Source organism: Rosa chinensis, chromosome 6 (assembly GCF_002994745.2).
Source record: "Rosa chinensis cultivar Old Blush chromosome 6, RchiOBHm-V2, whole genome shotgun sequence".
Taxonomy (NCBI): domain Eukaryota; kingdom Viridiplantae; phylum Streptophyta; class Magnoliopsida; order Rosales; family Rosaceae; genus Rosa; species Rosa chinensis.
The window spans coordinates 39,408,518-39,422,528 of NC_037093.1; the positions used below are offsets into that span (position 1 = coordinate 39,408,518).

General features: G+C 36.7%; 1 protein-coding gene across 1 annotated transcript; it reads right to left on the reverse strand.

Moving 5' to 3' along the window:
* Positions 1 to 6,892: 6,892 nt before the first annotated feature.
* Positions 6,893 to 13,638, reverse strand: LOC112172805 (vacuolar protein sorting-associated protein 45 homolog). The gene is made up of 13 exons (XM_024310293.2): positions 13,337 to 13,638; positions 13,045 to 13,246; positions 12,882 to 12,961; positions 12,086 to 12,313; positions 11,719 to 11,844; positions 11,518 to 11,598; positions 11,286 to 11,427; positions 10,981 to 11,159; positions 10,035 to 10,190; positions 9,568 to 9,675; positions 9,352 to 9,473; positions 8,206 to 8,337; positions 6,893 to 7,588 (listed from the first exon to the last, which is right to left on the reverse strand). Exons 1-13 carry the CDS (start codon positions 13,424 to 13,426, stop codon positions 7,531 to 7,533), a joined length of 1,704 nt encoding a protein of 567 aa, XP_024166061.1. The 5' UTR covers positions 13,427 to 13,638; the 3' UTR covers positions 6,893 to 7,530.
* Between the last annotated feature and the right edge of the window lie 373 nt (positions 13,639 to 14,011).

Consider the following 14,011-nt stretch of genomic DNA (forward strand, 5'->3'; position numbering starts at 1 on the left):
AGTTATATTCAGATCTCCAACCATTTTTTAAAGTTTTTAAGTCCAAGTTTGCCCTTCTAAAAGCCTGAACAAAATGAAAAATAAAAACTACCAAATAAAATCTGCACCTCGTCTTCTCCCTCCTCCACCTCCCTCATTCTCTGCAGCCATAAATAAGGATTATTCGATAACTTTGATTAAGATAGCGTTGAAGATCACGAGTATAGAGAGAATGACAAAAAAACATAGAGAAGAAAAATCAAGAAAAAGATGAATGTGAAAAAGACTTCTATTGCCTATTCTTTTAGTTTCTGGGTTGACTTAATTAATTGCTTCGCTTTTATGGAGGTGACGTCAATTATTATCTTGATTTGTGCTCATACGTTTTTCTTTTGGCTTTTGTAGACTATGTTGCTAGGCTGTTTTGGGAAATTGATTTTGATAATAGTCCTCATGTAGTATTTAAAATTACACAATTTATTAAGAAATGGAAGGAGACTCATAAGGATTTTATTGCTCGCAACGTACTCTATATCCAAGCTTACAAGGGAAGTCATAGCTATGACATGAGTTTTAAGTTATAAAAGAAGACAAATTATTGGTATCGTATTTTGAAAAAAAAAAATTTGTGTGGAGACAAAAAATGACAAGATTGGAAGTCTTGTGTAAATTTTAGTAGGGGAGGTTCAAATGATAATTAAGGAGGTATGTGATAATATGAATAGAATGCCTCTGAATAAAAATTCAAGTTTTTCTATATAAGTTTTTTTAACATTAAATAAAAACTAAAAAATAAAAAATGAAAATTCAACCTTTATAAAGAGTAGTGATATTGGTGATCCACCTTATATAGAAAGATAATTGTCTAAATGCTCTAGTACTAAAATCAAATTCATTTAGTTCATTTCACCCTTACATATGTTAGTGAGAATCGAACTCATAACTTTTACAATGCTAAGTAGAATACTTAATTAGACTACGACACGAAGTTATGCAGATGAAGTGTCCACATACATCATTAGGAAGCAACTGCCACCCAACCAATGTGCCTATCGACGTAATTTTGATCTTAATATATTGTCGTGATTTAAAAAAAAAATATTAACATGCAAATAATCAATATTAAATAAATAACGTTTCGAATATCTGACAATTCAACGGATTATAGACCGTACTCAACCCAAATTGTCAAGGTATTGGCCTCTCGACTTTTTTTGGTCGACTATGACCCCTCTATTTTAACTTGAAAATTTGTTCTTGAAGGATTAGGAATTAATCAATATTTCAGATAATTTTTCAGGAGAGAAGATAATTCTATTCATCAATCTTTTCCTTGGTTAAAGATGCAGCAACAACAAATTGTAGGGAATGGCTGTCCAATTTGTTAGTCATTATCCTTGGAAACAACATTTATAGAGTTAAAGACAGTACTGTAATGGAGGAGGTACTGAAAGGTATATATGTGATAAGACTGATATCCAGAAGTTTTCAAAGCTCTGTGCTGTACCTGGATGAAAAATCGTTATCTTATCTTCACATTATCTCTATGTTTAGACTTGAGCCTTGTTATGGTCTTCTATCAGTTCGGTGATGTGACTTAAGCCCGTTACTATTAATTTCTTGAAAATTTCGAAAACATATTAAATTTGACTAATTCCACCAAATTATTTTCATTAGATTCCAGAACTTCATCTCTATCTGAGTTTTTTATTTATATATCTTTGATTATTAAGAAACTCTATCAGTTGTTGTCACCCTATAAAAACTTCATCTCTATCTGAGTTTTTTATTTATATATCTTTGATTATTAAGAAACTCTATCAGTTGTTGTCACCGTATAAAAAGACTGAAGTTTGGTGTTAAGTAGAATGACCACTAATTAATTCTAAATTTTCTCCTTTTATTATCTCCCTAATTAAATCTGACCCTATTTCTGATTAAGCAAAAGGAAAACATTAATCATACATGAAGTTTAAAAGGGTAATCGACCACTGTTGAGATCTGCTGGGATATTGATCACTTGATCAGTAGCACTAGAAGTGTGGTGTTAGTGTATCACTATTAACCAAACTGCTGCACTAGAAGTTTAGAACTGAACCTGCAGAAAATCTAAGATCGAGCAAAGTTAGGGTTCTTATTGGGTAATGGAAGCCATGAGTTATTTCTTGGCTTTTAAGTTGATAAAAGTAAACACGTACTAAATGACTGAGCAGCTCTAGCTTTTAAATGTCAGAGATTTAGTGCCCTAACTATGCCCTGGCTTAGCGGCTTAGCCTCCTCTTAGGCTAGGCTGCTTGCAACTATATCATTTCTCAGCATGTCAGGTACTTATTGCTTGTCCATTTTTGTTCTCATTGAGGCTTTGTCAGCTGCTCCCCAAAAATTAGCCAGACATGTACCATCAGTAGTCTATCACCCACAAAAATTAAGTAGGGATCGAATATTTACGAACCGAAGGGTTTCAGATTGATGAGAAGTCAAGAAGCAAAGTGAAGTAGTCGGGTTACCTACTCCGGGCCTCCAACTCCTTGTCTCTCTAGCGAGAAGTAGGGTAGGAATTGCAATGGATACAGATAGAAACAGAGAAGTTTACTATTCAAATGGTCATAGTCCCAGAGACTTTATGTATTTTCAGATTCAGCAGTGCAAATGTGACTAGGGAACACGTGAAGGATGATGTTGGAAAAACTGAACCATGCAAGATAACTCTTCGGAAATTTAACACTACAATTAGTGGATAGTTCTTATCAAAGAGAAATAAAATAAAATTAGTGGATAGTTTTACTGGCATTGCTTAAATAAGATGTTCTCGGTCTTGAAGGACTTGGAAGAAGCTCAAGAAAAAGCTTGTACCAGCTAGCAATGTCGTCTGAATTTAGGAGTTATGTGAATAGGTGTGCATGGACATAGGGGTGATATTTTGTGAACTGAAAACTAAAAGATCGATTGTAAACCAAAGCATCGAAAATTAACAAAATTAAATTACAATGGCTATTTAGTGCAAGATATTGAACTGAATCACTTCATGCCTCTTGGTTGTTGACTTGTTTCATATGATAAACACTGAATCGCTGTACATTTTATCACAGAGAGCTTCTATTGAGGATTTTATAAAGACTTTCTAATCAACAGTTATGAGACCCACTTTTCGATTATATTTCAAAAAATTAACCGTTAGATGTTTAGGTATGTATAAGTTGATTACTTATAAAAAAATTTCTTCCAAATTGTTAATCGTGAAGGTACAGAATTAGATTAAATCAATGAACGAACTAAATTTGTCAAACATGAACTTTCCATGTTCATAAATGATATATTAAATCACGACTATGAATGCCTTAACGATTTTCAATTTAATTTGTAGAAATAATCTACTATAAACATCTAATTGTTAATTTGGTGAAATGTGATCAAAAAATGAGTCTCATAATCTTTTATTAAAAAATCCTCATGAAATTATTATTTTTATGATTTTCATTAAAAGAATTTTATAAATGTGCAATGTTTCTACGGAGGAGAATTGTTATCTGTATTACTTTACTTTCTTATTTATTTCGTGGTTCGTAAGTATAAAAGCAGCAAGCGAAACCGTACTGATTCTGATTTAAGCCAAATTAAAGTACTTCGATTCCATATTTCAAAAAAGAAAAAAAAGTACTTCGATTCCAATGGGCTATGGCAATATTCCCTGCCTCAATAGCTTTTGGTATGTAGCTGACAAATCCGTGTAAGCAAGAAGCCACGAACCAGAGATGCTGTCAGTCAATCTTAACTAGCTCAGATGTGCCTCCAAAAACTGTAATGATTAAGAAGCAGCGACAATTGCGCAAAGGGCGCAAAAAATGACGGTCGATCTTTGTAGCCAGTAGGTAAGTCATCTACAATAACACTGTGGGTACCATTAAATCGCAGGAACTAGTCATCTCTCTCTCTCTCTGTAGCCAATAGTAAGCACATAATTATTTTTTGAAAGCTGTTTTTCAAGGTTGAATTTCACATTTTTGAATCTCAAAAATGAGACTGGTACAAATATAGACAAAACACAGTAAAAATAAAAATAAAAACAGAACAACAATTGTGCTAACCTCACAATTGTCCGTACGGCGTTGTTCGGTCTTTGTCCAGTCATTGAGGATGCCGGTCGATCGTTGAGTCGTTGTTCGGTCAATGAGGTTACTGGTGAGGTCGTCATCATTTGGTTGTCTAGGTAGATAGTCGGTCGATGAGGTTGTCGTTTGGTAGTTAAGATCGCCAGTCGGTTGGTAACGTCGTTGTTTTGTCGTTTAGGCGACTGGTCGATCAATGAGGTGATCGTTCGGTTGTTGAAGTCTTTGATTGGTCAATGAGGTTGCTAGTCGGTCATTGAAGTGGCATGTAGTCGACAAGGTGATGTCAGTCAAGGTTTCAAATTCATATGCTATATCATTTCCGTTAGAAGTGTCTTGAAACTTTTTAAAATTTTCCCTACATTTCTGCGAAATTATTAATTTCTGAAATATCTACACACATAAAATATATTTAAAAAGGAAAGTAAATTTGAGAGAATTACCCTAAATATACTAGTGATAGAACGCACCTCCACGCGCTAGATCAAGAAAAAGTTGTTTTGCTTCTCCGTCCGGCGGCACGTCCTAGCGACGATCGTCGGACAGGACCTCGTGTTCTAGCACCGCTTTGGCTACTTGATTGGTTGGTGGAGGATTTCGGTCTGAAATCCGGATCAAGGATGGGGAAAGGAGATTGGGATGGCTGGAAGAGTGGTCGGGTTCAATGGTGGCTGTCGGGGTTGAGTGGGTGGTGAAGGCGGCATTCACCTCTACTAAGGGCTAAGGCTCGACGGAGTGGGGGGGATGCTGGGATCGGAGATCTTCCCGCCAAGGAGAGATCGATCCTATCTGAACCGATCGGTGGTGCCAAACCCATTCCAGATCTGGTATCTGGCCAACGGGAATCATCATCTCCGGTCCAATGAGTGGCCGTGTATTCACGGCAGTGCTGCAGCGTCAGTGAAGGCTCGATCGGAGGATGGTGGTGGGTGTGTGACGGTGGGAATGCGGCTGGAACTCTTCTGGGCTTGGTGGGGCTTTTCCACATTTTTGGTCGGGTCTTGGGCCTGGGTCATGGTGTTGGGCCCAATCAGGGCTGTATTGATTTTAATTTTCAGCTTGTTTGGTTTTTTAGTTGCAGCTTATTTTATGCTTTTAATAGGTCCTAACCACGTTTTGGTTTGGAGATGTGGGCTTTGTCCCGGCCTGTGCACCTTGCGTGCCATATCTACTCTAGGTAGGAGGCGAGTTCCTTACTTTGTCAAATGGTCGTAGTCTCCTAGTGGCAGAATGAAACTAAGTGTCACTGGGTTATATTTCCGGTGGCAGCATACTAGGAAAGCTGATAGTATTGGTAACTCATGGCTCCGAGTGAGCATTATCTTTCCGGTTTGTCACCACAATTGTAAAGTGAATGGAGTAGCTCGTAGAGCACTCTTCGCTAAAGGGTGCATGTTAGAATGCATATTCTTAGATGAGACGCCTGTTATTATCTCGGGTGGTTCTTTTGAGGCTTATTGTAATTTGGGGTTAAGGCACTAGTTCCCACCCCCCTCCCCCCGGATGTATTCTATGGTTTCATTAATGGTTAAGGCGTGAGGGCCGCTGCACCAGCCATTTAAAATATATATATATATATATATATATATAAATTCACATCGAAATTTTGTCTGAAATTTTTCCAAAATTTATGTGAAATTTATATGCCACCGACAATGAAGTTTTTTACTCATATTTTCATAGAGAAAATATGAAATTTTGATTTTTTTTTTCCAATTAAGTTGAATACAACAAAAAACCTTTTTCGTTTTTATCTGCTACCAAAATCATTTTCAAAATTTATGTACTTCGGAGCAGTATTTATTGTATGATACTAAATGGAAGCAGTTCAACCATATGGATCGAACCATATCGTAGTAGCTCTTATTAAGTTATTATTAATACTTTATATTGCTTTTGTTATACTTGTTCATTTTCATTCACGGGGGTTTGGTATTATGTTCCCTCCCCTTGGTTGTATTTTTCTAATTCTTAGTGAAAAAGGCGTGATGGCCAATACTCCTACTGGGTTCTAGCTATAAAAATAATTAAAATAAAAAATCACATTCACATTATCAATATACAGCACAATTATAATTACATATAGATAAAAACACTAGTTTAGCAACCTACTACAGTACTGGTTAATTACTTGTACATATTATATATTGTAATTCTATTATAAATGTATAATTTTAGAGAGGCTACATTGTAAATAGGTTTATTATAGATTTGTTTAGTCTATGTAAAAGTTTTATTCAAATATATCATTTTATAAATGCAATTAATGTTATTTATTTATTTTTAACCAAAATTTCCATCGAAATCGAAACTTTCTTCGAAATTTTCTTAAATTTGAAGTACCGAAATCGAAACCAAAACCGAAATTTGAAACGTTGATGTCAGTGAGATTGCCGGTCAGTCGATGAGTTCTTTGATCAGTTAGTGAGTGAGGTGGGTTTGTCGTATGGAATGCTTATTCTTTTTCCTTTTTTACTTTTTTCTTTTTGTGAATCTTGTGTATTAAGAACACCTGTTTTACAAGATGTAGGGTATATTACACTTTCAAATTTATTTTTGAAAACAACATATCATACGCACTCTACATCTAATTCTACATCTGAAGAGCCAAAAACTGTTTCACAACATGTTATTAAACACGTCCTTGACTTTGACAATGCTCTATAACATCAGAGCTACTCAAAGGTCACCCATTAGATTTGGTTAACAATTGGAAAGTATTTCTAGCTGACAGTTGGATTTCACATGAGGAAGTGCATTGATGCACTGGACCACCATCGAGCATTGATGTTGGGAAGATTTCAAAATAGTCTAGTGCAAGGCTACATCCGTTATCAAATTACTAATAGCATTGAGGTCTAGTACAACACCACAACAATTAGAACAGTGAAATCTCACTCTCACCAAGACCTGGAGTGCAACAACAGAAGCTAAGACTACATCTATACTTGCTGATCTCTCACAATATTAGTAAGTACAGATGAATGAATACAGTACATGTATGAAAAGCACCAGTAAGTCTTCACCAAAAATAGGGGACCAAGGACCTTTTGTGTATGAGAAGTTTCGTCAACGCAAGAAGGTTACTTAAGGTATATGTTAATTCATGCACTAGGGAATCTAGCTTGGTTGAGAAAAGATTAGAGCAAAGATGTGAGATCTCATTCTTTTCTTGTGGTAGGGTATGGGCTGCTATCGGCTGGTATACTCCCCACGTAATGCAATTTACATTTTCCCATCATTTTCACTTTTGCTCCAGTAAAATGGTATAGAAAACCATGTGCTTCTGCAGGAACATAGGGCAGCCTCCAATGATCCCTCAGGGCATATATGCAGTTTTTGATACAATTTGTCACAGCTGCTGGCCTAATTAAAATCCCCAAGTAAATCCACAAACATGTATCCACATCGCTATTGACTTGCTAGATATACAAAACACTAAAATTCAGATGGCATTGCTAATACGAGCTTGTTTCTGAGCTTCTTCCAAGTCCTTCAAGAACCTGCATTTCCCAGCCAAATAATACAAGGCAAGTTCAATAAGCCCAATAATTAATTATAATAACCTCACAAAACTACAACATAATAAACTCTTTTAAGCATCTAGAACCCCCTCAAATTCATGTTGCAAACACAGGCTTGAAACTGTGGCCTACAATCCTTACGTGGAAGGAGACTCTAGCAGATAGCTGGGCAGGACTCTCGAAGGGGTTCTAACCCATACGATGTGGGAGCACACCATGGGCCTGAACACTAGACCCTTATTCGTAAACAGTGTATTGAAGACCACCACTAGCAATTTACAGATTTGTAATCAAAATCTCTTTGCTTCAAGAAGCAGCTATCTACCGTCACAATCTCCCATTATCCAAGGTTGGTTAGGTAAGTCCCAAATATCAACTGTTTGAAGATTTCTATAAACTAAAATTGTGGATGAATTGAACCTACAAGCAATAATGCAACCCAAAGAACTCAAGCTTTGGAAAACCTTAAAAGTAATCATGCCCAAACTATGCATCCAGCAAAAGAAAGAAGTGGTATCATGTAAGCATCTAAAGACTTATTTTTTACTACCATGCAATTATTTCAGTGAAAGCATAAATGTCAAAATGAAGCATACCTCTTAGAATTTAGAACCACCGACCCACCGAGTATAAATCGAATTCCTGAATTCGTAGCATTTTGTAAAGCTACAGCACGAGACTCCTCATATGTTGTACCACCCACAATGAAAATGATCACTTCTTGAGGCCTGCTCAGAGATGCAGAATGCATAATTCGGATTATTATCCAAGTCGCTGTATATTTATATTTTTTAAGTAGCACATTATAACTTCAACAAGAGAAGGTAGAAATCAGACTTATACAATAATGTGAGTACTTCACAATGTAGACCAGACAAAATGAGGTACACAGACTGAGAAGCGGATAATTAGCAAAGGTCAGGGGGTTAATATCCAAGTGATTAGATGTCTACAAGAAATCTCACGACCGCCATAAGTTGTCTAAAATTACCAGCTTGTCTATGAGAAACAAGCTGGTAATTAGTAACAAATCATGGGCTTATATCCATGTCATTAGAGATGTGTATGATAAACAAGCAAGAAACCTCAACACCAATAGGGTGTCAACAATATACAAACTCATGAACTATAAAGCAATTATGAAAAACAGGGTGATTAAATTTAGGTTCTGCTGAGAGAGAGCATGGCCTCTTTAGGTTCTGCTGAGAGAGAGCATGGCCTCTACAAAGCAATCATTTGCAAGAATCCTTATGAAGTGATGGTTTCTAGGCATCTTGCACAGCATTAAAAAAAGAAAAAAAAAGAAGTAATTTTTCTGACTGCGAATAATGAGATTGATTCAGCAAAGTTTGAAACTGTCAAAAAAAATGTTACATGTGAATACTTCAGCTGGCACTACTGTGTCAAAACTGACACAACAGAACTGTCACTAAATTATAATAATGGGCACAAATATATAGATAGATAGAGAAGGGATTATTTTTATCGGTGGTTAACCTATGAGAAAGGGGAAGGTGGTGGCTGAAGCTTGTCGAGTTAAGTTTTTAGGTTTTGGTGTGTTGGGGTATTTTTTTTTTTTTTTTTTTTTGGGGGGGGCGATGATTTCATACAAGGTTAAAAATGGGTTTAAACAGTGGAAGTCAAGTGAGCAACAGTAGTAGAGGTCCCAATATAATCACTCCAAATGTATATATTCCTGGGGAAGAATTACGAAAAATAAGATGTAAAAAGAAGCAACAGACCTGCCCTGTTGAAAGTGATTTCCAACAAATGGGTAGTCCACGTCTCTCAGTCGTCCCTTGGTAATACTTTCCATAGTTTGGGAGAGAAGAGGCTGGTGTTGTGTATACACATTCTCAACTCCCTACAGCATCAGTTAAAGATTTATCCATTATGCCCAAAAGCAGATCCTATGGTAGAAACTAGAAAGTCAAAAAGTATAACTTTCCGAAACAAACCTTAATCCCACGAGCCATGTTACGTGCAATATTTAAGAAATCTCGATTTCCAAAAAGATCGCCAGTGCGCTTATCCACACCTGCTTGCTTCAAGAGGAACTGGACCAGCTGTAATGGTAGCAAACATATTAAACCAGTGTATTACTCTAGTAGCCACAGGATAGGTACAGCTACTGGCATAACTGACGCTCAGATTGAGCTTCACAAAAAAGGGTCAATCTCCAACAACATTTGAGAGAACTTACACACATTAAAGAATGAACCTTCTGTTTATACCTTACTTTTCTTATTCAGACCCGTCATGCATATCTAAACCCTAAACCCTAAATGAAACCTAAAGAGATAAGCTTTAGGAATAATTGATTATTAGTAGTCAGAGACATTAACACCCTTCCCAAAAAAAAAATTAAGGAAACAAAGCAGAGGGACAGATCCAAACAGTGATTGCAACAACTTGGTTAAATTACCCCAGGTTTGTACTTGGCAATCTTCGATGATAGTTTGTTGAAAAGTTGCATCAATTGTACAGGGCTCTCCTTCTCATAACGCAAAGCATACAACATTACAAGTCGTAGGCGATCAATATCAGCTACACTTTCATTGTTCAATAGATTTGTCACTGCCTGCAAATTACAAGGGAAAAAGAGGTGGTTGTACTTCAGTTTCATGTTTCCATTGAGATTAAACTCAGTTGGCAACTGACGGTCAATAGCTAAAGAAGTATCATAGGGACCAAAAGTAGAAAATCAAAGCCTAATATAACTTGTTACAAGAATAGCAAATACAGGAAATAAACATAGACAAACTCATGGCTGGTCCTATGCAAACTTCATAACAATAATTGTGTCACCTCACTTGTAAAGAAATATTAAGCGTCCCCCAGATGGTATATCAAAGAGTCTGTTTGGCCATCCAATCATGACCAGATAGTATTTAAGTGTTTCATGAAACTGAATCAACTGTACCCCTACCTACCTCCCCCCATTCCCTCTCCTCCTGTTTTCTTCTTTTCCTTTGTTAAAAACATTTTACCTTTAAACCTTGAAATTCGTCAAATGAAGATGCTTTCTGTTTGTCACTCTATAACATTAATATGAAAGCTGTTGACCATCCCCGATAAGGAGACAATAATAAATAAAGAACAAGTACTTAAAAATCATTACTTGTTCTTTGCTCCTTATAAGACTAACCCTATACATTAGTGTAAAAGCCATACGAAAAATACACCTTTGAAAAATTAATATTAAATCATATAGTTATGAAAGAAATCATAGGCAGTTGTGATTAGTTCATGAGAGAATGCGTATTTGTAGACTTGTAGTGAGACGAGTAAGTGAGCAGGAAAGAAAGAGCATGTATGAGTAGTAGAATCAGTTTCTTTAAACTTATTCTTCGGAAACTTATTATTTATACCTCAAAAGCTGCCATCTGCCCACCATTACAGGCCAACTCCTGTTCTGTTTGTGAAACTAACATAAGTTTACGCTCTTCAACTAGCTTGCTCATTTCTGTTACAAGTGACACATGCTTTGAAACATTTCCGTGCATCTTTCTATACTCTGGGTAGCTGTCAACAAATTTGGCCATGTCCTCTGCAAAAACCAAAGAATTTAAGTAATTCATTCAGAAAGGATTTACTTTAACCATTGTTATCCCTAAAGCCAATAGTTAGTAACCACAGTCCCAAATCTAAAATATTCAGTTTGCATCCTACTAACCTATCGTCTGAATGTTCTGGTTACTTTTGGAAATGTGCTGAAATTCATCAACTAACTGCTTGATATTCATCCCAATATCACCAAAGTTTTCGTACATATTCTTTTTGAAAAATTCATCTTGTTCAGATGATAGCACAACTTCCTATAAGCATCAACACCAGAGATGCAATTGTTACCAAATGACAATTACAGACACAAATATTTGCAGTATAGGCGGAAAATACAGCTCAACCTGTTGATCTTTTGGAAACTTTCCAATGCTTTTTAAGTCAACTTTGTTGTCTTGAATGCCAATCAATTCATGAACCATTGCCTGTCGGACAGTGCAATCAATGAGCTCCATAATATTTCTACTGATTTTATCCAAACATGACTTTAGAAATTAATGGCAAACTATCCAGGCATCTAAAACTATAGCAACGATCACAATTACCTGATAAGTCCACTGATTCAGTAGCGGGGTTACAGGATCATCCCTCCTATCAATTACCAGCAATAATGGAGAAATTTCTGTTCGTCTGAAATCGAATAGCCCACTTTCTTGCTGGTACATCAGCTTCTGTTACAGTCCAAATATACTATTAGTTTACTTATGATAACTTTGTAGGAGCCGGCTGGAAAATCCTCATTATATCAACTTATATAAAAAGTAGGGTCGGTAGGGAACAATTGATTAAGGTGGGAGCACCAGAGGATATACAAAAACCCTGTAGACTAACAAAGTTTACATTTAAAACAGTAATGCTGATGCACAAATAATACCGATGTACAAGAATATTGGAATACATGATTATACATACCGCAGTTTCCTGTGCAATCCTTTTTGCGATATCAGATGTTCTTTGATAACGAATAACAGGTCTTCGTTTCAACGCCAGAAAAATAGATGCAATACCATCAACAACTCGGTCACAGAAGCGCTGTAAATTTGAATGATCTACAACAGCTGGGAGCATATATATGTGGTTTGATGGCATATTCAAAGTGAAATGATAAGGATCGATTGCAACAAAGTCCGCATAGAATTCCTGCACATCAGAACAATAATAATGTCCAGCATGAAGTGTGGAAACATGAGTAAGCAAGATATGAGGTGTGATGACAACTATGCTTGTTATTATTGTTCTGATTATGGGAGTGCCATGACAACTACATTACGCAATTCATTTTGAGAAGAAAAACTATGCTAGAATATTAATAGCAAAATAAAACCAATTTCAACTAGGCTATGAAAAGCGACTACTTTTGAACCAATAATAACATTTAACAACTTTTTTACAGAAGTAGAAGAAAACCATCGGTCCTCGTCATGGTCAAGCTTACGCAAAGTTTCCTTATTCCTCTTTTAATGTTACTAACTCATAATTGATCATAGATTTCTTAAACCAGTTCTACCAGATAAAACTCGATCTCTCAATTGAATTAGCAACTAACATTCCTACATCCCTATTACTAGGTCGCTATTCATCATAGATTTCTTAAAGCAGTTCCACCAAATAAAACTCCATCTCACAAATGAATTAGCAACTAATATTCCTACATACCTAAATGTTAAGTATAAAAGATGGAGGATTTTAGTGCATGAGGAACAACTACCTGAACTTGTTGTACAACTTCATGCTCATCCGAATCGGCTAAGATATGAATCTGAGTATCCTTCAATATGTTGGAGAAAACTGTGAATTCCAGTACGGCATAAAAGAAATGAGCTCCAACTATCACAGATTCGATAACCAAACAAACGAGAAGAGAAACTTACAGAGATGATACTCTCCAAATCGAGGAGTAGCCAAGTGTCGTCGCAAATACTGAATGTTCTCGGAAGTAGGCGCAACGAAGTAAATGGCTTTGAGATGTGACATCGGCTCTCTCGACTTGGAAATCGAGTCCATCAATTCCACCAAGAACACTTCCTTCTTCAGAAGCTCGGATTGCGAATACGCCACGCTCACTATGCTGACCTAGAACACAGTAATTAACGAACCTACCGCATTATTTACCGAATCAAAATCAAAAGCTAGAAATTGATGGATTTGGATTGAGATTTTTACCGTGTGGGAATCGAGGATGAGGACCTTCATGCCGGAGATGTCCTGCAGCATGCGGCTTATGTAATCGCGGACGGCCGAGACCAGCACCATTGCTTAGATCGGCGGCGGACAGCGACGGCGATGAGGAAGAGTTGTGTGGGGAAGATTCCGACAAAGAGATCTAGAGAATTGGGAGAAGGAAAGAGAAGGTGGCCGAAACGCACCGTTTTAAATAGCAGGCGTCAGGTTTTCCCGGCCAATGCCGCTACGTTTTGTTAGGCCTCGCGCTCCCGGCATAGTTTTCCTTTCCTTTTTTCTTTTTTTCTTTTTTCTCTCTTCTCTCTTCTCTTTTTTAACGTCCTTCATTTTTTTTTTACAGTTCTTTTTTTCTTCAATCAAACAAAACAATATTATAAGGGTCTTTGACCAAAAGCCCCAAAATAAACCAAAGTTATCCCACTTACCCCAGCAACAGATTTTTATTCCCAGTAACCCCATTTAAAGTAAAATGATAACTTTACCCTCAACTTAATTAACAAACTACAGCATTGCCACTCAACTCCTCTCTCCAGCCGCATGATGCATCTTCTCTTTCCTCCCTCTCTCTCTTCACTCCGGCAGCGCTCTCTCAGATCTCTCTCTTCACTCCGGCAACGCTCTCTCTCTTCCACCGCCGGAAACAACTGCCGTCGCATT